This window comes from Pleurodeles waltl, chromosome 9, assembly GCF_031143425.1.
Source record: "Pleurodeles waltl isolate 20211129_DDA chromosome 9, aPleWal1.hap1.20221129, whole genome shotgun sequence".
NCBI classification, from domain to species: Eukaryota; Metazoa; Chordata; class Amphibia; order Caudata; family Salamandridae; genus Pleurodeles; species Pleurodeles waltl.
Genome location: NC_090448.1, coordinates 370982288 through 371003752, shown reverse-complemented (window position 1 = coordinate 371003752; position 21465 = coordinate 370982288). Strand labels below are relative to the sequence as shown.

General features: G+C 46.1%; 1 protein-coding gene across 1 annotated transcript in view; it reads left to right on the top strand.

Annotated features, from left to right (window-relative positions):
- The window catches only part of LOC138259315 (cytochrome P450 2B19-like), a 473070-nt gene that overhangs the window by 189867 nt on the left and 261738 nt on the right, over positions 1 to 21465 (top strand). The window contains exon 6 of the mRNA XM_069206945.1: positions 7212 to 7388. Within this exon, the coding sequence (XP_069063046.1) occupies positions 7212 to 7388 (177 nt within the window). The remainder of the gene's footprint in view (positions 1 to 7211; positions 7389 to 21465) is intronic.

Sequence of the window (21465 nt, the reverse complement as noted above, 5' to 3'; positions counted from 1 at the left end):
GTGGGGGCCCCAGGCTGGGGGGGACCACCAGGTACCCTGTGCCCCCTCTCCACTGAGAAAAAAGATGAATGTTTTCCTTGTAGGACTGTTTGGGACAGCCACTGCACCATGTATAGGTCCATACTAGGGCCCCCCTCCTGCTCCGGTAGACCCACCACACAGATGTTGTTGCACCAGGATCTACCCTCCTGGTCGTTGAGCCGTTGGCACAAATGCAGAACCTCCTTCTGTAAGTCTTTGATGTGTTTGGTGGCGGTCTCCATAGAGGGAGTCACTTCCGATACCGTGCCCTCCATGGAAGTGACTCGTTCCTTCAGTTTCTTGAGCTCCTCGCGCAAGTGGCGCAAGTGGCACACATCAAAATGCAGGGCATCTATCTTAGGTTTCAAAGTGGATTTTATACTCTGTACTGGGTTAAGGATGTCCTAAAATTTCTGTGTATGTGCCCCCAGGATAGCTGTCACGGATTAATCCGGAGGGGTCCCAGGTCCCCCCTGATCCCCCTGCAGACGTGGGTCCCTCCCTGGCAGGCGCGGACCTTCTGATTTGTTGTTCTCCGTGAATGGGGACGATGCTCCAGGTCACAGTCCGCTACTCTTGTGGCACAAGAGACGCGCCGCCCAGCCGGGTCCAGTCCTGTGCTCCGTGCAGTGAATCGAGGCCCATGCCCCGCCCCAGGGGTCCCTAGTTGGCTGAGCCACTCCTCTTCGCCACCCGTATGGCCCCAACGATCCAATCTGTCTGGTGGGGGAGAGCAGCAAAGTCCATAGTATGCCCTCCACAGAGAGCGTGGCACTCCTCAGTATCCACACGGTCCGCTCTCTTCACTCCGCAGGTTACAGCAACGGCACGAGCCAGCGCCCAGGCAGAATGTCCCTGGCGCACCGCGGGCCGCTTGCATTCAAGATGTCGGAGCAGGCCACCGCTGCCCGGGTTGCCCCGGTAAGCTTTTTCCACCTCCGAAGTCCCCCATGGACTCACTCTTCACAGCCGGCTTCCTCCTCCCAGTGTTACGGGGGCCGGCACCCCAGCCCGCAGGGCCCGATCCAATTCCGGCACGTGGGCCCGACTCCGCCCCACGGACCGGGTCTCTTTTGGCGGGGCCGCACAGCCCAGGAGCCACGGGCGGTACGCTAAGCCCCAGGAGATCTGTGTTGTGTGGCAGAATTATCTGGCTGTCACGATCTTTGCAGGATGATTATTGGGCCTGACACGGAGACAGATTAGGCGTCCGCTCCATCCGCCATCTTGGCCACCAGCTAAATTTGAGGTTTGCTGGGGATTCTGGGTAAGAAAACACTGGGGGAACTATGCAAGTCACAACTCGCTGAACTCCCTCGGGTGTCTAGTTTTCAGAAATGTTTGGGTTTGGTAGGTTTCCCTAGATGGCTGCAGAGCCCAGGACCAAAAACGCAGGTGCCCCCCGCAAAAACAGGTAGTTTCGTATTTGATTATTTTGATGTGTCCACATAGGGCCTCATTATGACCCTGGCGGGCGGCGGAGGCCGCCCGCCAGGATTCCGCCCTCCATTATACCGCTCCGCAGTCAGAAGACCGCGGAGGGTATAATGAGTTTTTCCCTGGGCTGGCGGGCGGTCTCCAAAAGACCGCCCGCCAGCCCAGGGAAAAACTCCCTTCCCACGAGGATGCCGGCTCGTAATCGAGCCGGCGGAGTGGGAAGGTGCGACGGGTGCTACTGCACCCGTCGCGTATTTCACTGTCTGCTACGCAGACAGTGAAATACTAGCGGGGCCCTCTTACGGGGGCCCCTGCAGTGCCCATGCCATTGGCATGGGCACTGCAGGGGTCCCCAGGGGCCCCACGACAATCCCTACCGCCATCCTGTTCCTGGCGGGCGAGCCGCCAGGAACAGGATGGCGGTAGGGATTGTCAGAATCCCCTCGGCGGCGCAGCGAGCTGCGCCGCCTTGGAGGATTCTTACGGGCAGTGGAAAACCGGCGGGAGACCGCCGGTTTTCCCGTTCTGACCGCGGCCAAAGCGCCGCGGTCAGAATGCCCAAGGGGGCACCGCCGGCCTGTCGGCGGTGCTCCCCCCCCCGTTGGCCCTGGCGGTAGAGAACCGCCAGGGTCAGAATGAGGGCCATAGTGTTTTGGGGCATTTCCTGTTGCGGGCATTAGAAGTGAGGTACCATTTTTATCGGGAGACCTGGGGGAACACTAGGTAAAAGGAAGTTTGTGGCTCCCCTCAGATTTTAAGACTTTGCAGCACCGAAATGTGAGGAAAAAGTGTTTTTTGCCAAATTTTGAGGTTTGCAAAGGATTCTGGGTAACAGAACCTGTGAGAGGCCCACAAGTCACCCCATTCTGAATTCCCCTAGGTGTCTAGTTTTCATAAATGTATAGGTTTGCTAGGTTTTCCTAGATGCCGGATGAGCTAGAGGCCAAAATCCACAGCTAGGCACTTGGCAAAAAACAGGTCAGTTTTCAATGTAAAAATGTGATATGTCCATGTTGCGTTTCCTGTCGCGGGCATTAGGCCTAGCCACCCAAGTGAAGTACCATTTTTATCGGGTGACTTGGGGGAACACAGAATAGAAGAACAAGTGTTATTACCCCTTTCTCTACATTTTGTCCTTCCAAATGTAAGACAGTGTGTAAAAAAGAAGTCTATTTGAGAAATGCCCTGTAATTCACATGCTAGTATGGGACTCCAGAATTCAGAAATGTGCAAATAACCACTGCTTCTCAACACCTTATCTTGTGCCCATTTTGGAAATACAAAGGTTTCCTTGATACAAATGTTTCACTCTTTATATTTCACCAAATGAATTGCTGTATACCTGGTATTCAACGAAAACCCATTGCAAGGTGCAGCTCCTAACGGGGAGGAGGTGCAGGCATAATGTAGCACGAGTGCCTGCATTGCACTACGCTGTAAACACGGCTCAGGGACTTCAGCCTCGTTGGGACACATTAACGTAAAACATTAATGACGTTAATGTGGCTCAAGGTGGGGATAGGGCAATTTTAAATATGCCCCTGAATGCTGTAGCACGGCTGTGGGCCTTTGGTGGATGGATGGATGGAGGAATGGTTAGATGGATAGATCAAGGAAAAATGCAGAATTAAATAAAATGAAATAAAAATTGTTAAAAAAAAACACATATTAAAAATACATATTTTAATAAAAGCACAAGAAATTAGAAAAAAAATAAATAGAAAGGTAAAATAAAAACAACAAATAAGTAAATAAAAAAAATATATTAAAATTAAAACTGAATAGAGAATGAAAATAAACAAATTCATATATAATCTTACAATAAACAAATGATCAATAATTGCTGATGTTTGTATGCAAGCCTGTGGAAAAGACACACTGGCTGCATGCACAACCAACAAAAACAAGGAGCAAGGAGGCCTGGAAAAAAAAGAACACATGTAAGCCTATGGCAAAGGGACACTGGCTGGATGCACAAAATGGCCACAGTCACATGGACAAACAACAACAAGGAGCAAGGAGGCATGGGTAACAAAGAACACATTCAAGCATATGGCAAGGAGACACTGGCAGGATGCACAAAATGGCCACCGGCTTCATGGTCATATAACAACAAGGAGGCAAAGAGAGCAAAGAACACATGCAAGCCTGCTGCAAAGACACACTGGCAGATCACACAAAATGGCTGCCAGCCACATGGTCAAACAACAACAAGGAAGAACAAGGAGACATGGTAAGCAAAGAGCACATGCAAACCCATGGCAAGGGGACACTGGCTGGATGCATAAAATGGCCACCAGCCATATGGTCAAACAACAGCAACAAGGAGCAAGGAGGCATGGGAGGGAACAAAGAACATATGCAAGCATATTGCAAAGGGACACTGGCTGGGTGCACAAAATGACCACCAGCCACATGGTCAAATAACAACAATAGCAAGGAGGCATGGGGAACAAAGAACATATGCAACCCTATAACAAAGATACACTGTCTGGATGAACCAAATAGCCACCGGCCACATGCTCAAACAACAAGGAGCAAGGAGGCATAACAAACGAAGAACACATACAAGCCTATGGCAAAGGGATACTGGCTGGATGCACAAAATGGCCACCAACCACATGGTTAAACAACAACAACAAGGAGCATGGAGGCATGGGGAACAAAGAACACATGCAAGTCTAGGGCAAAGGCACACTGGCTGGATCCACAAAATGGCCACCAGACACATGGTCAAACAACAACTGCGAACAAAGGGGCATGGAGAACAAAGAACACATGCAAGTCTATAAACTACACAAAATGGCCCCGGGCCACATGGCATGGAGAGCTACAACAAATGGTGGATGATGACAAACACACACACATACAAACACACACACACACTGGCCATAAGGAGCCATGGTGGTAACACTGAAGAAAACACTAACATTAATTTAGCAATGCAAAACTTGAAAATTAACTGAGCTGAGCAGTACACATTCTGGTATGCCATCAAATATTACCCCACAACATATACACTTTTTGCAACACAAAAATGTAAATCTAAACAATAGCCAACATTTTTATTTTACTTCAATGTCATCCCTGTCCTAAATTAAGTTTAAAAATCATACACCACTGAAACATGTATTTCATAACCTAATGACTACTAGAACTTGACCGACTGGCTAAATGGTTTTTTGGAAATCTAGCCACACAGGAAAATAATATTGCAAGTGTTACAAAAATGCAGAAAACGTACTGAGCTGTGCAACACTTTTCCTTGACAAAAGTTGAAAAATCAACAAATTGCAAAATAAATAACAGCTAGGCCCATAATTATACGCTGATACACCCACCACTATAAATTGTTAAAATCAACTTAAAAGTACAAAGAAATACTGGTGCATGCCCAAGCAAACAAAGAACACCCTCATTCAATAGTTTTGTTAACTTATTTGTGTGATTTCACAAAAAGTCCTTAAATCTATTGGTATATCCAGAATACAAAGAGAGTGTTCTTTCCACCTTGAAATCCAAGTGAAAAGTGGCCAGCAGGTGGATAACGCACAGGTAGGTGCCTGTTAGACAGGATGATGGCATGTCTGGAGCACTTCCTTCCTGTTTGAAAAAAGGCTTCTCACACTAAAAAACAACTTTAAGGGTCCACTAAAGAAGAAAATCCACTCAAAAAACTATTTTCGACTAGATTCAAATGTATCTTGAGTAGAAAATCTACTCCAGGTGTATTTGTGCTTGCGAGCAGGATTGTTTTGTCCGCTGTCACACAAGGAAGCAGCACAGGTAAAAGCGAAGTCTCATGTACAGCCGGAAGCAGCCACGTGAATGTAAAGATTGTGTGCTAGCAGCCCGGAGGGTCATGGCACTCGCAGGAAAGCATCAAAACCAAATCTCACGTGCACCAACAAACTTCTCTTCACGTTGGATTGCTGAATTCAGGAACTCTGCAGTATTCTGCATAGCACAATGTGCCCAAATTACGCAAAGTCTGCCGACGGGCCTCATATTCTAAATTCCTATTTATTAGCCTGTCAGGCTGAAACACATCAACCATAATTTTAGTTGTATAGGATTCATTGCTGATCGTCACAACATCACCTGTTTTTAATCTTACCGTTATCCTTTTTATGGACACTAATAAATAGGAATTCAGGATATGAGGTCATTTTAACTCACATTCTTTCACTTACCTTCTCACTGAGATATCCTTCAGTTCATTTGGATAACAGGCTACTGAAGTGAATGGAGACCCTCTGATGATGCTACCCACAAAATCCCCCCGCATTGGTAACATTTGCCATTGAGAGTAGAATACGTGGTAAAGGGTCTGTTGAGAAAGATCTCAGAGGGCCTGGAATGATATGGTATGAAGATCTGAGGTACTGTCTGCTATGTTACAGATTGTTGGTACCTCTACAACACCCCAACCCTAATTTGGTAGAAAAATGTCAATGGGAAGCCAGACAGACAAAAAGGAGAGTCCATAATGGGGTCTGCTAATGTACAACCCTAAGCTTGAGGAGCAGAGAAGGAATAGCATTTCTTGTTTGTATAGAAGGCAATTTCTTAAAGTCATAGAGGAATAGCTCACTATATAAGGACTGCAATAAGGAAGAAAGACAAAGAAATAGTATACATCTTTTATTATAATATAATGGTACTTGTTGCCACATTTACAACAAAGAGGGTACTGCTCAGAGAAACTAGGGTGGTCATTCCAACCCTGGCGGTCCATGACCGCCGGGTTGGATGACCGCGGGAGCACCGCCGACAGGCCGGCGGTGCTCCAATGGGCATTCCGACCGCGGCGGTAAAGCCGCGGTCGGACCGGCAACACTGGCGGTCACCCGCCAGTGTACCGCCGCCCATTGGAATCCTCCAAGGCGGCGCAGCTAGCTGCGCCGCCGAGGGGATTCCGACTCCCCCTACCGCCATCCAGTTCCCGGCGGTCCGCCCGCCGGGAACCGGATGGCGGTAGGGGGGGTCGCGGGGCCCCTGGGGGCCCCTGCAGTGCCCATGCCACTGGCATGGGCACTGCAGGGGCCCCCGTAAGAGGGCCCCTAAATGTATTTCACTGTCTGCTGCGCAGACAGTGAAATACGCGACGGGTGCAACTGCACCCGTCGCACAGCTTTCACTCCGCCGGCTCGATTCCGAGCCGGCTTCATCGTGGAAGCCTCTTTCCCGCTGGGCTGGCGGGCGGCCTGAAGGCGGCCGCCCGCTAGCCCAGCGGGAATGTCAGAATTACCGCCGTGGTCTTTCGACCGTGGAACGGTAACCTGACGGCGGGACTTTGGCGGGCGGCCTCCGCCGCCCGCCAAGGTCAGAATGAGGGCCTAGATGTCCAGAATTACTGATTTGGATCAGTGATGACAATTTGAGGCTCCGTCCTGAAATTAGCCTTAAGGGGCTAAAGTGAGTCTTGCAGTACTACAGATCATGGGTTTAGTATTATATTGAAACATCTCTATCCTTAGTGGCATGAAAGTATTGAATCCTCCGTGCAATAAAACCTGGTCAGACTCCCATACACCACTTGATAATATTTAGTTTATTTTTCTCTGCTATTAATTTCTTCTTCCCATTTTTTATTGCCTCTCCTGCTTGGTTTTTTTCTCTCTCTCTGTCTCTCTCTCTCACTCTCACTCTTTCTCTTTACCCTTTCTCTCTCTCTTTTGCTTTCTTCCTGCTTCACTCTTATTTTTTCAATCTGTGTCAATGCATTAAACCTTTTGTTTTACTCTCTACAGCTGTACAACTCCATACCTACAATCATGGACTACCTGCCTGGACCTCATCATAGAATTTTAAAGGAAAGCCAGTTTTTGAGGGACTTTATTCAAAAAAAGATTGACTCACATCGTCTGACTTTGGACACAGAGTTTCCTCGGGACTTTATAGACTTTTTCCTGATGAAGGAAAATAAGGTAACTGAAACTCTGCATTATTGTGCTCCCTTAATTGTTGTCGAAGGTAGCAGAGCATGAGATACTGTCTCCCTTTTATACAATGACGTCTTGGAAGGTGTGACTTAAAAATATATGTAGCTGTCTGTTGGATATTTGGTTACTGGTTGACTAGGGTGTGAGCCCTGGTCAAGCAGCACCTACAATCCTAGTCAGGGCAAGGCACAAGCAAACCCCAAATTAACCTGAGTTCACCCCCTCATGGGAAGGCACAGAGCAGTCAGGCTTAACTTAGAGGCAATACATTAAGCATTTGTGCAACACTTCAAACAGTAAAACAGTGTAAACACCACACAAGAAGAATTCCACACATGACTAGAAAAACTGAGCAAAATTTAATAAATAAAACAATACCAAAATGGCAAACATCCAATCAGCAGGGCTGAGGATATGGATTTTTAAGAATACACTGCATAATAGCCCCTAAAAGCATAAAGCGCCAACCTCAGCCATCTGGTCACGTTGGACCAGATCAAGGTCAAAAGTTCACACCAACTGCAATGCGTGTAGGATACAGACCCAGATTAGTCCTGCTAATGGTTTAAACTCTCACGTTTTGTGCCAACAGTGCGGATCACATTGGAGTGGGTTGTTAGAAGCAAGGAGAGCGTCAAGGGTGTTGGTTGGTGTAGCATGATGAACAGGCCGGGTGTCACAGATGGGCAGGCTGGTGCTTCATGTTGGCAGCCTCATCAGGTGACCAATGCTTGCTGTGTGAAGAGACGAGCTGCCAGCATCTCACATTGACGTTTGGTGTGAGCAGAGTGGTCTTGGTGCAAACAGGCCCGTTCACAGGCACCAAGAGCCCAAAAGCTTGATTTACAGAGCTTGTGAGCCACATCAAGGGTTCAAGACATGAGAGCCACCACCTGGAGGTCAGGAACTCCTGCAGCTGGGTACAGGAGCTGCATTGGGAGCCTTTTATGTCCCTGAGGCTCGGATCAGGAGGCCAGCAGACTAGACATTTGAGTCACTCTGGGTTCCTGGGTTCAAGATGGAGCTGCAGGTCCAAATTTTCCTTCCAGGCAGGAGAACAGCAGTCAGCACAGCAGGGCAGCAGTTTCTTAAGAGCAGCAGTCTTGCAGAGCACCAGTCCTTGTAGCAGCACAGTGGTCCTTCTTTCTGACTGAGTATCTACAGGTCGGGAAGTGTTTTAAGTGGTGGTGTCTGAGGTCCATTATTTATATACAGTTGTGTCTCTGAAGTGGGAAGAGGCTTTGAGGCATGCCTTTCAAGTGCACAGATCCCCTGCCTTCCTGGCTCTGCCTCCAGGCTCCGTACAGAGGCATATGCAGACCTTTGTGCGGAGAAGGACACAGCCTCTTCCAGTGTAAGTGGAGGAAATCCACAAAGCTAAACTGTCAGCTACGCCCAGTCGTGTGACCAGAGGCAGGCTACTGGCACTAAATGGCTAATGTAATAAAAAGCCAACTTTCTAAAAGTGGCATTTTCAGAAGGGCAATTTAAGATTTGACTTCACCATCAGTTATAATTTTTAATTGTGATTCCAGAGACACCAAACATGAAGTGGTTCTCCCTTTCCATTTGAAAATTACACTTCTGAAATGTAATAAGGCAACTCCTATGCAATTATATGGGAGAGATAGGCCTTTGGCCTGTGGACATTGAATTTAAGATGTATTCACTACCGGGACGTGCAACTTGAAAGTACCTTTCGTTCTTTTTAAATATACTGCACCCTGCCCTCTGGACTGTCAGGGCCTACCCTACAGGTGACTTATATGAATTAAAAAAGAAGGATTGGGCCTGGCCAAAGTTTTATTTTGCCAGCTTGAAATGGCAGTTTAAAGCCACACACATAGGCTGTGCAATAGCAGGTATGAGACATGTTTAGACGGTTACTTAAGTGGGTGACACAATCCGACACTGGTAGCATTTAATTTACAGGACTTGGGTGGATGTAGCACCACTTTACTAGGACTTATAAGTAAATTAAATAAGCTAATTGGGGATAAGTCGATATCACCATGTTTTGAGGAGTGTGCACACGTACTTTAGCACTGGTTAGCTGTGGTAAAGTGTGCAGAGCCCTAGTGCCAGCAAACGTGATAAAGAAATAGGAGGAAGGCAAAAAGTCTGGGGGCAACCCTGCAGAAAGGGACAGGTCTGACACTGCCTTACATCCATGGCCTGTGTTACATGACCACTGGCTTTGTTAATGAGGACTCCTAGGGATCCTACTTCCTTAAAACAAAAGGGCTTTTCCTCAGAGATGTTTTATAGCCGGAGCTTGCATCTTCTTGCCAGACGCTTGACATTCTTTGGGCCTAATGCACAAATATTTTTCTATGAATCTTACTCCAGAATCAAATGTTTAATATTCTTGGAATCGCATTAAAGAGATACACTTACTAAAGAAAAAACGGTTGGGCATTGGCCGGCAGTACTGAAGCTCTAACTTAAATATCTTTTGTAATAAGATAGCCACAAAATACACTGTGGATCTCCTGAATGCCCACCTCTATCGCCCTTTCTGCTACTAGGAACACTGCTGTCCCACATTCTAAATGAGACCATCAGGTACACTTTGTCCTGATAAGGCCATCAGGAACACAGTGGACATATTACTAACACAAATTGCATTGCAAAGGCTGCACTATTAAGAAAACCCTCTCTCACGTAATTTCCACTACCATTCTTTCTGCTCAGGGAGCCATGGACAGAAAAAGTCCTGAAATGTTCCAAAAGTTCTGAGAGAAAAACTCACTGTGCATTGGGACACTATTTGTGATATTCCTAAAAATTGATAGCACTTTGGAGGTTTATCTCTGGAAAAATCATAATTGGCAGATCACCACCGTTTTACCCTATAGCAGCTCTGGTTGAGTACGCAGGAGTTGTTTCTGGGTGAAAAATGGTTGCATCTAGACCATAATAAATTACAGAGTTTGCTGTTCGTGGTATAGCAGAGGCATTACTACCGCCAAAACATAATTTTGGCTACCAGATCACCTACATGGTCTTAATAAAGAAGTAATTTAGATATCTTTAAGGCATATTATATACAATAATAAAATGTATTTTAGTAAATGAAATATTGCAGCTAAAATATTTTAGAGTCGTCATCATTTTAGACACACAAAGTATTTCAGGTTCTTTGCAGGCTTCAATTGTTTATATATAAAATATATGTCACAGTGCTGGCTAATAAGTTGAACCAGGAGAAGGGCACACAGGTGGTGGTTGATGTGCCATGAGGAGCAGTGCGGCGACGCAGATGCGTGGGCTGCTGCTTCACATTGGCGGTCTTCTGTCTGCGATCGATGTTTGCTTTCTGAAGAGACAGGCTGGCAGCATCTCCATTAAATTTTGGTGCAAGCGGAGTGTGGTCTTTGTGTGAACAGCCTGTTCACGGTCATCACAATCCCAATAATGTGATTTAAAGAGCCTGAGAACCACACCAATGGGCCAGGACTTAAGAGTCACCACTTGGAAGTTAAGAACTCGCTACAGCTGGGTCCCGGAGATGGTTGGGGAGTATTTTGTGTACCGAAGGCTAAGATCAAGAGGCCAGCAGAATAGACCTGTGAATGACTCTGGGTTCCTGGGTTCAAGATAAAGTTGCAGGTCCAGTTCTTCTTCCACAGGCAAGACGGCAGCAGTCAGCACAGCAGGACAGCAGTTCCTTAAGAGCATCAGTCCTACTGAGTAGCAGTTCTCGTAGCAGCAGAGCGGTCCTTCTTCCTGACAGAGTATCCACAGGTTCAGAAGTGTTCTGAAGTGGTGTCATCTGAGGTCCAGTATTTATACATATACATGCACACTCAGTAAGACCCAGCATAAACAAGCACATACACATGCATACCCAATCACCACATTAACCAACAAATACACACACATTCATACAAACACATGCACAAATGCATGCACGCATGCACCAGAATAAAAAAAAAACATCTGCCACAGCAGTGAACCTGAGAAGTGGATGGGAAGACTCAGTGGTTCCTGGAGGATGGGGTTTGCTGTCTCCTCTCATTGACTGACCTTGTTATGGCAACAAACCCTTACTCATCACAGAGTGGGATGAGGTCAGTGAGACTACTCTGTGATGAATGTAACTAGTTGACTGTGGGCACTTTAGGGCTTAAAACGTAAGTGCCCAGCTCCCAGTCTCTCTGTGACGCCCCATTCTCGTGAGGGGGATGACCTCCAAGTGTTTGTAGGAAAGTACCATCTTTCTTGGCATGTTACCCCCCAATTTCTGCCTGTTTGTCAGTGTGTTTTTACTGTCTCACTAGGATCCTGCTAATCAGGACCTAAGTGCTCATAGTTTGTGGCCTATATGTGTTGTCAGTATGCTAGACTGTGTCACTGAAGTTCTGCCAACCAGAACTCCAGTGCTTATGCTCTATCTGTGTACCAAATGTGTCACTATAGTTTAGTGACTCCATATTCCAATTCTGATTGGCACACTGGACCCCCCTTATAAGTCCCTAATATATGGTACCTAGGTACCCAGGCCTTTGGGGTTCTGGGAGATCCTTATGGGCTGCAGCATTTCTTTTGCTATCAATAAGGAGCTCATACAAACACTCCTTCAGGACTGCCATTGCAGCCTGAGTGAAATGGTGCACACACTATTTCACAGCCATTTTTTACTGCACCGGCTAATTTATATGTGACCTATATGTCTAACCTTCATGTACTGAAGGCTAGGTGCAAAGTTACTGTGTATGAGGACACCCTTACACTAGCAAAGGTGCCCCTACGTTGTCCAGGACCAATTTCCCAGACTTCATGAGTGCAGGGACACCATTATAAGCGTGCACTACATATATGTCAACACATATATGTAGCTTCACAATGGTAACCCCAAATATGACCATGTGAGGTGTCTAAGATTGTGAAATTGAACCCCCAATCCAAATCTGGTATTGGGGGCCAATTCCATGCACCCTGGGGGTTCCACCATGGACTCCCAGTAATGCCAGACCAGCTCTCTGAGATTTCCACTGCAGCCCCAGCTGCTGCCACCTCACAGACTGGTTTCTGCCCTCCTGGGGACGAAGAAGCTCAATCCCAGGAAGGCAGAACAATGCATTTCCTCTAGGAGAGGGGTGTTAAACCCTCTCCCATTGGAAATAGGTGGTATCCTCCCAGAGCCTCTGACAATACTTTGAAGGGAAAAAACAGTGACCTCCTTGCATAATTCAGTCTACACTGGTTCAGGGACCCTGAGTCCCTGCTCTGGCAGGAAACTGGACAAACGAAATCGGAGTGACCACTCCCCTATCCATCACCAACCCAGGTGTGGTGCCCAGAGCTCCTCCAGAGTGTCCCTGGCATTAGCCATCTTGGATTCCAAGGTGTGGGGACCCTATGGAAACCTCTGAGTGGCCAGTGTCCGCAGGTGATATCAGAGCCCCCTCCTGATAGGTGCATACCTGGGTAGGTAGCCAATCCCCCTCTCAGGGCTAATTAGGGTCTCTCCTCTGGGTGTTTCCTCAGATTCGATTTGCAGGATTCCTCCAGGACTCCTCTGCATCCTCTGCTTCAGCTTCTGATCATCAGATCAACTGCAGACTGCTCCAGGAACCGCTGTAACTGCAACAAAGTATCCAGGAAGGCCACTGTGACTTGCAACTTCAGCTCCAGCCAGCAACTGCAACAGTTTCCAGGTTGCGCACAGTCTGAGGACCGCCTGTCTTCACCCTGCACCAGAAGAACCAAAGGAATCTCCTGTGGAGTGACAGTCACTTCCCTGCTTTAGCAGGCACCCCACTACGACGATGGCCCGTACTCTGGGACTCCTTTCAACGAGCATGATCCCTAGAACACAGGTGGTGGACTGAAGTGATCCTGATTGTCTAAAGGTACAGCTGTCCAAATTTGGTTGAGGTAAGGGCTTGCCTCCCCGTGCCAGACAGTACCCCTGTGCATCGCGTCTGCTGCAACTCCTTGGGCTTCTGTTCACTTCCTCCAAAAGTTCTTCATGCACAGCGTATCCCAGGTCCCCAACACTCTATCCTGTGATGCTCAGCTCCATGAGTTGTTCTTCAGCAGCGTGGGATCCTCCTGTGTAGTGCTGTGATGACTGCACTTTGCAACTCCTTTGTCCCTGTGTCCTGGGACTCCCGTGGATGCTGCCTGGTCTTCTGAGGGCTCTCTGAAGTGCTAAGAGCTCCCTCTGTCTCTTCAGTCTGGGTTGAGACCCTCAGGTCCCTCCTATGTCTGGGCAGCTCCTCTTTGACACAAAATGTGTTCTTGAGTGAATTAAGGCTTGTTACCGGAATCCAGTGACGCAAACTGTCTGCATCCAATGACTCAACGTAGGACATCTCCTGCACCAAGCAGGAATCTGCAGCTATCTTCTTTGGTGCATTTCTGTACTTTTCTTCCAACCAGAGAATGCACTTTTGCACCTCCTTCCAGGTTGGCAGGGGCTCCTGTTCTTCTTAGACTCTTCATCGACTTCTGGACTTGGTCTCCTTTCTCCACGGGTCTTCAGGTCCAGGAATCCATCATTGGTTTCTTGCAGTCTTGATTAGTTCTTGCATAATCCTTCACCACGACGTCTAGTGTGTTCTGAGCAAACTTGCTGTACTTTACTCCTGTTTTCCTGGGCTCTGGAGTGGGGTGGGGTATTTTACTTACTCTTGGTGTTTTCTTACACTCCCAGCACCCCTCTTCACACTACACTTACCTAGGGGGGAATCCGACTTTCACATTCCACTATTTTAGTATATGGTTTGTGTTGCTCCTAGAAACAATGCAATCTATTGTGTTTTTCACTGTTTGCACTATTCTATGACTGTTTACTTACCTGATTTTGGTTACTAGTGTATATATTGTGCATAATACTTAACTGCAGTAGGAGTATTGCCTCTAAGATATTTTTGGCCTTGTGTCACTAAAATAAAGTACCTTTATTTTTGGTAACACTGAGTATTGTCTTTTATTATGTATAAGTACTGTGTGACTATAGTGGGATTGCAAGAGTTTTGCATTTCTCCTAGTTCAGCCTTGGCTGCTCTGCTACAGCTACCCCTAGACAGCCTAAGCTGCTAGACACTGCCTACATTTCACTAATAAGGTACGACTGGACCTGGTATAAGGTGTAAGTACCTTAGGTACCAGCTACAAAGAAGGCCAGCCTCTTACAGTGCTTTGCCGGGCTGAGGAGTTAACACTCACAGGGCTGTAAAATACTCATCCTGGCCAAGTTCAACTCAGGCAGCAAGGCACCTGCACATTTAGTGCATTTACAGTGTGATGCAGCCTGACCTGCACATAAAGAGTGTCTGTCAGGCTGACCTTTGCTCAAAAAGGTGTGTGTGGGTGGGGTTCCTTGAGCCTTGAAGACGGGCTGCTACTGTGATGCAATATAGTGGTATATGAATAATAATTCTGTCGGTGGACGATATCCACAACAGTCATTTCATGGATCTTCTAACAGTTCTGTAATATTAAAGCTGCTGAAAATGCTACTATAACTCTGCAGCTGAATCATCAATTTACCTCTAGGATATTTTGGCTGGTAGAGGCTTCATCATCCTGCTTCATTGACAACAGTTAAGATCCGTAAACAATGATGTCTTGCCTAATTGGTTCCACCACTTGTCATTTCTATTATGTTTGAACATACCTTTGTAGGGGCCCAATACACCGAAATATTGATTGGAGGCTAATGGGTGTGTGTGCATAAGTTGCTAGGAGTTACTGGCCACCTAGGGATCTATTTACAAGAAATCTATTTACAATGGTTTCCTTTAAGGCAACAGTTGAAAGATCACTTAGCCATTCGCTCCATATTTTGTTCAACGTAGGTTGCTCCAATTTTTTCTGTGTGGTGTTTCTTCACCTATTTCACAATGGCACATTTTTCTGCCCTCTACCCATGGCAGTATCACTGTATATAATGCTGTTGAAGGCAATCTGGCATGAATTTGCTGATACATAAGACCAAGACAAAGTATATGTGCTGCTCCTACTCTGAGTCGCAAGCTGATCGCAGTCTAGGTATCAGAGTAGGTGCTATGATACAACTGGAGGTTTTTACGGGAGAAATTGATCAAAAAGGGTTGGGTGAAATGGAATAGAAGCCTTGATATTTATACATTCACCTTATCCTTATATTTGACTAAAACACTCAAAAAAGAATATTCCCACAGCCCTGCCAAGTTTCCCAGGTTCATGCATGATGTGCTGTGCCAGTCCAGGTCTTATCTTCGAATTCTAGGACTTATAGTCTTGTTTTTTCCATTATAAAACAGGATTACAACTCCTGTGCCAGCCCTGGTTTTTTATTTGAATTTTGGGACTTCTAGTCTTATTTTGGACTACAACTCCTAGAATGCAAAGAAAAGCCTGGAATGGAGCAGCATATTACACATAGACTTAGGAAACATGGCAGCTATGTTCGCAGGAAGCAAGCGACCATAAATGACTTCAGAATTCAGGAAGAAGAGGTTCTGTCTTGTTGTGAGCATTCACATGAGGAATTAGAGAGTGTCTTTGTGCATTTCAAACTGGTAACTGAGTCTGTTAATTTCACGGAGCCTCGCTCAGTTTTACAGCATTCTTGGACCTTTTGGTAAACATTTTTTCTAAAAATATTTAGAAGTCTTTTCCAAGACTTACTTTCTTCCTTGCATAGTTTAGTCAAGCTATGTTCTGCGAGGCAAGTAGAGACTAACATTTGTCAGGTCAAGCCTCGACAGCGCGCATGCGCTGTCTGGAAGTCCTGTTGTTAGGGATATAGGCATTTTTGTCCTGCCTGCCGCTGCTTGCCACTTCCAATAGGTTGAAGGCAGTGTTGCTCTTGTTGTGCTGCCTTCTAAGTGGTTTGCCTGCCAATACGTCACTTCCTGTACTTGGCCGAGGTGCACCGATCAAATACAGTTTGCTTACGCATCATGTTTTTCTGTTGTTTGGACGGACTATTTTTCTTTGTTTCCTGTCTCTCGTGTTTGTCAGCACTCATATTCATGCGCGCACTTCATTTTCCGTGTTTGCCTATCACTGGGTCCTTACTTGACGTAGTCAGCAATAACAAGTAGTTGTGTTGTACCTGTGTTTTGTACTTTTGTGTCGCTATGTAAAACATGAAATCGACCTAGGAATGAATCCTCAGGCTCTCCCGGCACAGGGGGAGAGCCGATACTACAATATTCACTGCACTCAGGAAACTTCAACCCATAATGCTTTGCAAGTATTTGTTTTACAACACACTTGTGTCCATAACTCAGCCTGTGGTGGTCCTAGGGCTATAGGTCCGCCCACAAAACATTTATGATGATGTGCTCTTTCTGTTCAAGCAATCTTGTGGGTCACGCTAGGAGAGAGGGGGCCCAAATATCATAACCTCTCCATCACTCTGTGCATATCTAAAGTTTCTTGTAACTGAAATGCTTGTTTTTATTTATTTTTTTACAGTTAAGTGGAGCTGGTGTGATAAGAACCTTGTTAGTATCCTGACAATTCTGTTTGACCTGCAGATGTGTAAAGAATGAACATAATTTATTTCTGATAAAGATTTAATTTACTCATAAAACCTAGCTCCTAGTACTTTGCAGACATTTGCTTTACAACACATTTGGGCCCATAATACAGCCTGTGGTGGTCCTAGGGCAATGGGACTACCCCCAAACCATTTAGAATAAGGTGTTCTTTCTGTTCAGGCAATCTTGTGGGTCACTCTAGGTGAGGTGGGGAGGCAAATATCATAACCTCATTCACCATTCAATGTATAGTTAAGCTCTCTCCTAGCTGAAACTTTTGTTTTTACAGCTTTGAGGAGTTTTTGTTATAAGGGCCTTGTTAGTATTCTGACAATTCTGCCTACAGCATTGAAAGAATAACACTTTATTTCCCATAAAGGTTTAATGTATTCATGGAAACTCGCCCCATAATGCTTTGCAGGCATTTGTTTTAGAATCATGTGCTCTTTCTATTCAGGCAATTATGTGGGTCACACTAGGTGAGAGGGGGCCCAAATATCATAACCTCTTCCACCACACTGTGACACTTTAAATTCTCTCATAGCTGAAACATTTGTTGCTATAGCTGGGAGGAGTTTGTGTTCTAAGGGCCTTGTTAGCGTTCTGACTACTATTTCTGGCCTGTAGATGTCTAATGATTTTTATGCTGCATTCTAATATGAAACAAAACACCATCAGTGGAACTGCACCATCTGCTAATGGGACATTTAGCCACCACCAGTGATACTGTACCTTCTGCTAATGAATGAACACACTTTGGGGCATGTTTATACTTTTTTTCTACATTAGCGCAGGCTTGCGGAAAAAGTATAGCGCCGGCTAGCGCCATTCCACAATCCTGGCCAGGTGCCATATTTAAGGAATGGTGCTAAGGCCCTGTTAGCGTCCATGTAAAGGACGCAAACTGGGCCAGGGAGGAGTTGGGGAACTGGGGCTTGTGCGCCAAATTATGGCGCTACACTGTTTAGAGGCAAACAAATTGTCTCTAAGCAGTGTAGCACCATTTTCTGGCGCACAAGCCCCATGGACATGGCTCCTGTCTCAGTAAAGACAGGAGCCATGCCCACCACCCTCTGGTGTGGGTGTCACTGGGGACTGGGAAGGGCACCTGTGGGCAATTTCAATGGTCTCCGAGCATGGAAATCTGACTTCAGGTCGCCTTACGCCTGCCCATACCCAGGCGTTAAATAATGGCGATAAACAGGATCAGCGCCATTATTTAAGGCCCTCCTCCTCCCGTGTGTGAATTTTGCACAGGAAGATAAATAAGGCGCTAGGGCCTTTTGCGCATTTTTTGCCCAGGAACACCTACCTTGCATCTCATTGACGCAAGGTAGTTTTCCGCAGGCAAAAAATTTTGTTAACTCCAATATTTTGACGCTAGACATGTCTAGCACCAAAATATAAATATGGAGTTAAGTTTGCGCCAGATTTTTGCGTAAAAAATTATGCAAATCAGTATAAATATGGGCTTTTATTTCTGATAAAGGTTTAATGTATTCACAGAAACTCAACCCATAATGCTTTGCAGGAATTCGGTTTAAAACACATTTGTGCCCATAACTCAGCCTGTGGTGGTCCTAGGACAAAGGAACCACCCCACATTTAGGCCCAAAGTTATACCTTTTTAGCGCCGCATTTGCATCATTTTTTGACGCGAAAGAGTCCCCCCATCCATGGGTGTCCTCCAGGGGTGGGTGAGGGTGGCAGGTGGTGTCTTTGGGTGCAGGGAAGGGCACCTGTGGACTGCTTCCATGGTTTACCACCATGGAAATGAGCCCACAGGTCCCTTAATGCCTGCCCTGACCCAGGTGTTAAAAAACGGTGCAAATCCGGCTGGGCACCATGTTTTAAGGCCCGCCTCCTCCTGTGCATCATTTTGACACCAGAGGATAATTTTTTGCAAGGGAATGCCTACCTTGCATGTCATTAGCACAAGGTAGGTTTTCACGTCGAAAAAATGACTCAAACTCCATAACTTTGGCGCTAGACGGGTCTAGCGCCAACGTATAAATATGGAGTTAGTTTTGCACCAAATTAGGCCCATATTTATACCTTTTTAGCGCTGCATTTGAATACTTTTTTTGACGCAAAAGCAGCGCAAACTTACAAAATATATTTGTATTTTGTAAATTTGTGTTGCTTTTGCGTCAAAAAATTACGCAAATGCAGCACTAAAAAAGTATAAATATGGGCCTTAGAGTAAAAACAAATAACTCTAATTCGGTGCAAACAGAGTATAAACACGCCCCTTCATGTGCTGCATGGTTAAATATTTATAAGATCCCAAATGCGAGGTTGTCATTATCATTTACAACTCCAACAGCTCTAACTCTCGCTAATGCGAGACCTATTGCATTGCAAATGCTTGTTTTTTTCAGTGCTGTCGAAAACGTAAATTAATCAGTGTTCGTTTTTTTAAAAACAAAATACTGGGAATATGGTAATACTTACTGGTATCTTCATTACTCTGATTCTCCTTTCTCATCCCAGTACTTACTTTGAGCGAAATGGGGCACAGAGAGACTACTGACTCTCACATTGTGTGAAAAAGGCCACTTTATTGAAACAGGTGTGCATCATAAAGCACAACCTGACCCAAAGCCTTACATAACTAAAACCTCACTATACATAACAATTCCCATAACACCTACCAGCCCACCTCTATAGACCCACCCTCCCCTCAGACTTTTAAGCCACTATGGCCTTGATTGATACTTTTTTGTGCAAAACTACACTAACGCAGTTTTGCACCAAGAAGTTTAGCATCGGCTTGCACCACTTCTGAGCACCAGCAGGGCACTATATTGGAATAGTGCAAGCCGGTGCAAAGGTGCAAAGACTAGCATAAAAAAAAAAACAATAACGTTAGCCGGGGGGGGGGGGGGGGTGGGGGGGGTTGGCTTGGGGGGCTGGGGTGTGTGGGTGGCGGGGGCTGGTGGTATGGAAGAAGGGGGTTTTGCACCAAAAAATGACATTAGGCAGGTTAGAGTTAAAAAAAATGACTTTAGCCAGCCTAGCATAATTTTCTGATGCAAAACCATCCATACCACGTGACTCCTTTCTTAGAAAGGACAGGGGTACTGTCCACCACCCCGATGGCCAGCACAGGTTCCAGGGTCCACTGGGCATGCCCATTGCACCCAGTGCCCTGTGGGGGGGAGGGCATTTCAGGGCCCCCAATGGTACTTAAAAAAGAAATACTTACCTGTACTTACCTGGGATGGGGTCTCCCATCCCCGCTGTCTCTCTGGTGTGGCTGGGGGTGTCCCTGGGTCCTGGGGAGGGCACCTGTGGGCTTATTCCATGGTGTTCTACCATAGAAATAGGCCCACATGTCCCCTAATGCCTGCCCTGACCCAGGCGTTAAATAATGGTGCAAAGCAAGCTTTGACCCCCTCCGCCCCCGTGCGTGATTTTAGCACGGGGGATAATATGGCGCTAAGGCCATAGAGTCATTTTTGTATTGGAACGCCTACTTTGCATCTCAATGACGCAAAGTAGGTTTTCCACATCCAAATAAAAGACTTTAACTAGATAAATTTAGCACTAGATGGGTCTAGCGCCAAGGTATAAATATGGAGTTAGTTTTGCACCGAATTTGCGTGAAACATAATTATGCAAATTCGGCGCAAAACAAGTATAAATATGCCCCTATACGTCATGACCTACTGCACTCCAAAACTTGTGACACTTGAACTTCCCCTTGTTTAACCTTGAACATGTGAAGTGCCTACACATAAACCTTCTGTGAGGTAACTTAACTCTCTGCTCTGTTTGTGGTGTAAATTTGTTAAACCACTACCTTCCAGTCTGTTTCCCCTATGTAAAATCCCAATGACCCTCTGTAAAGCCCTACAAGTAGTGGGCCACCTGCTTCTGCCCCACCTGTTTCCAGCAACAAGCACTTACAACTATAACCCTGCATACCTATTGCAACCAAGCAGCCTCCATTCTAAACATAGCACTTCTCATATCAAAAAAACGTGTAACTAGAGGGATGAGTGGGTAGGAGAAACACTGCTACTGCTGCCTAATATAGGAGGGGCTGTCAGCGGGTTCTTCTGCCACAAAATGTGGGTGGCAGCTGCAAAATGGCATACAAGTAAAGGTTGGGCTTCATTCTTTAACGGATGTAGCCCAAACGTAGCTCCCTTGTTCAGACTGTGCCACCCACTTGCCTAAATGCCCCCTTGGGACAGACCTCCCTGACAGTCGACCATCCCCCACACCTCATTCCACAAAATGGGGCACAGTTAGACTACTGACTCTCACATTGTGTGTGAAAGAGGCTGCTTTATTGAAAGAGGAGTGCATCAAAAGAAAAACCTGGCCTGAATCCTTACAAAACTAAAACCTAACTATACATAACAATTCCCCTAACGTCTACTCCCCCACCACAAAAGACGCACCCTCCCCTCAAACTTTCAAACCATTGTGTACGTCATGACCTACTGCACTCCAAAACTTGTAACACTTGAACTTCCTCTCCATTTAACCTTGAACATGTGAAGTGCCCACACATAAACCTCATATGAGGTAAAAACGCTCTGCTCTGTTTCTGGTGTGAACATGCT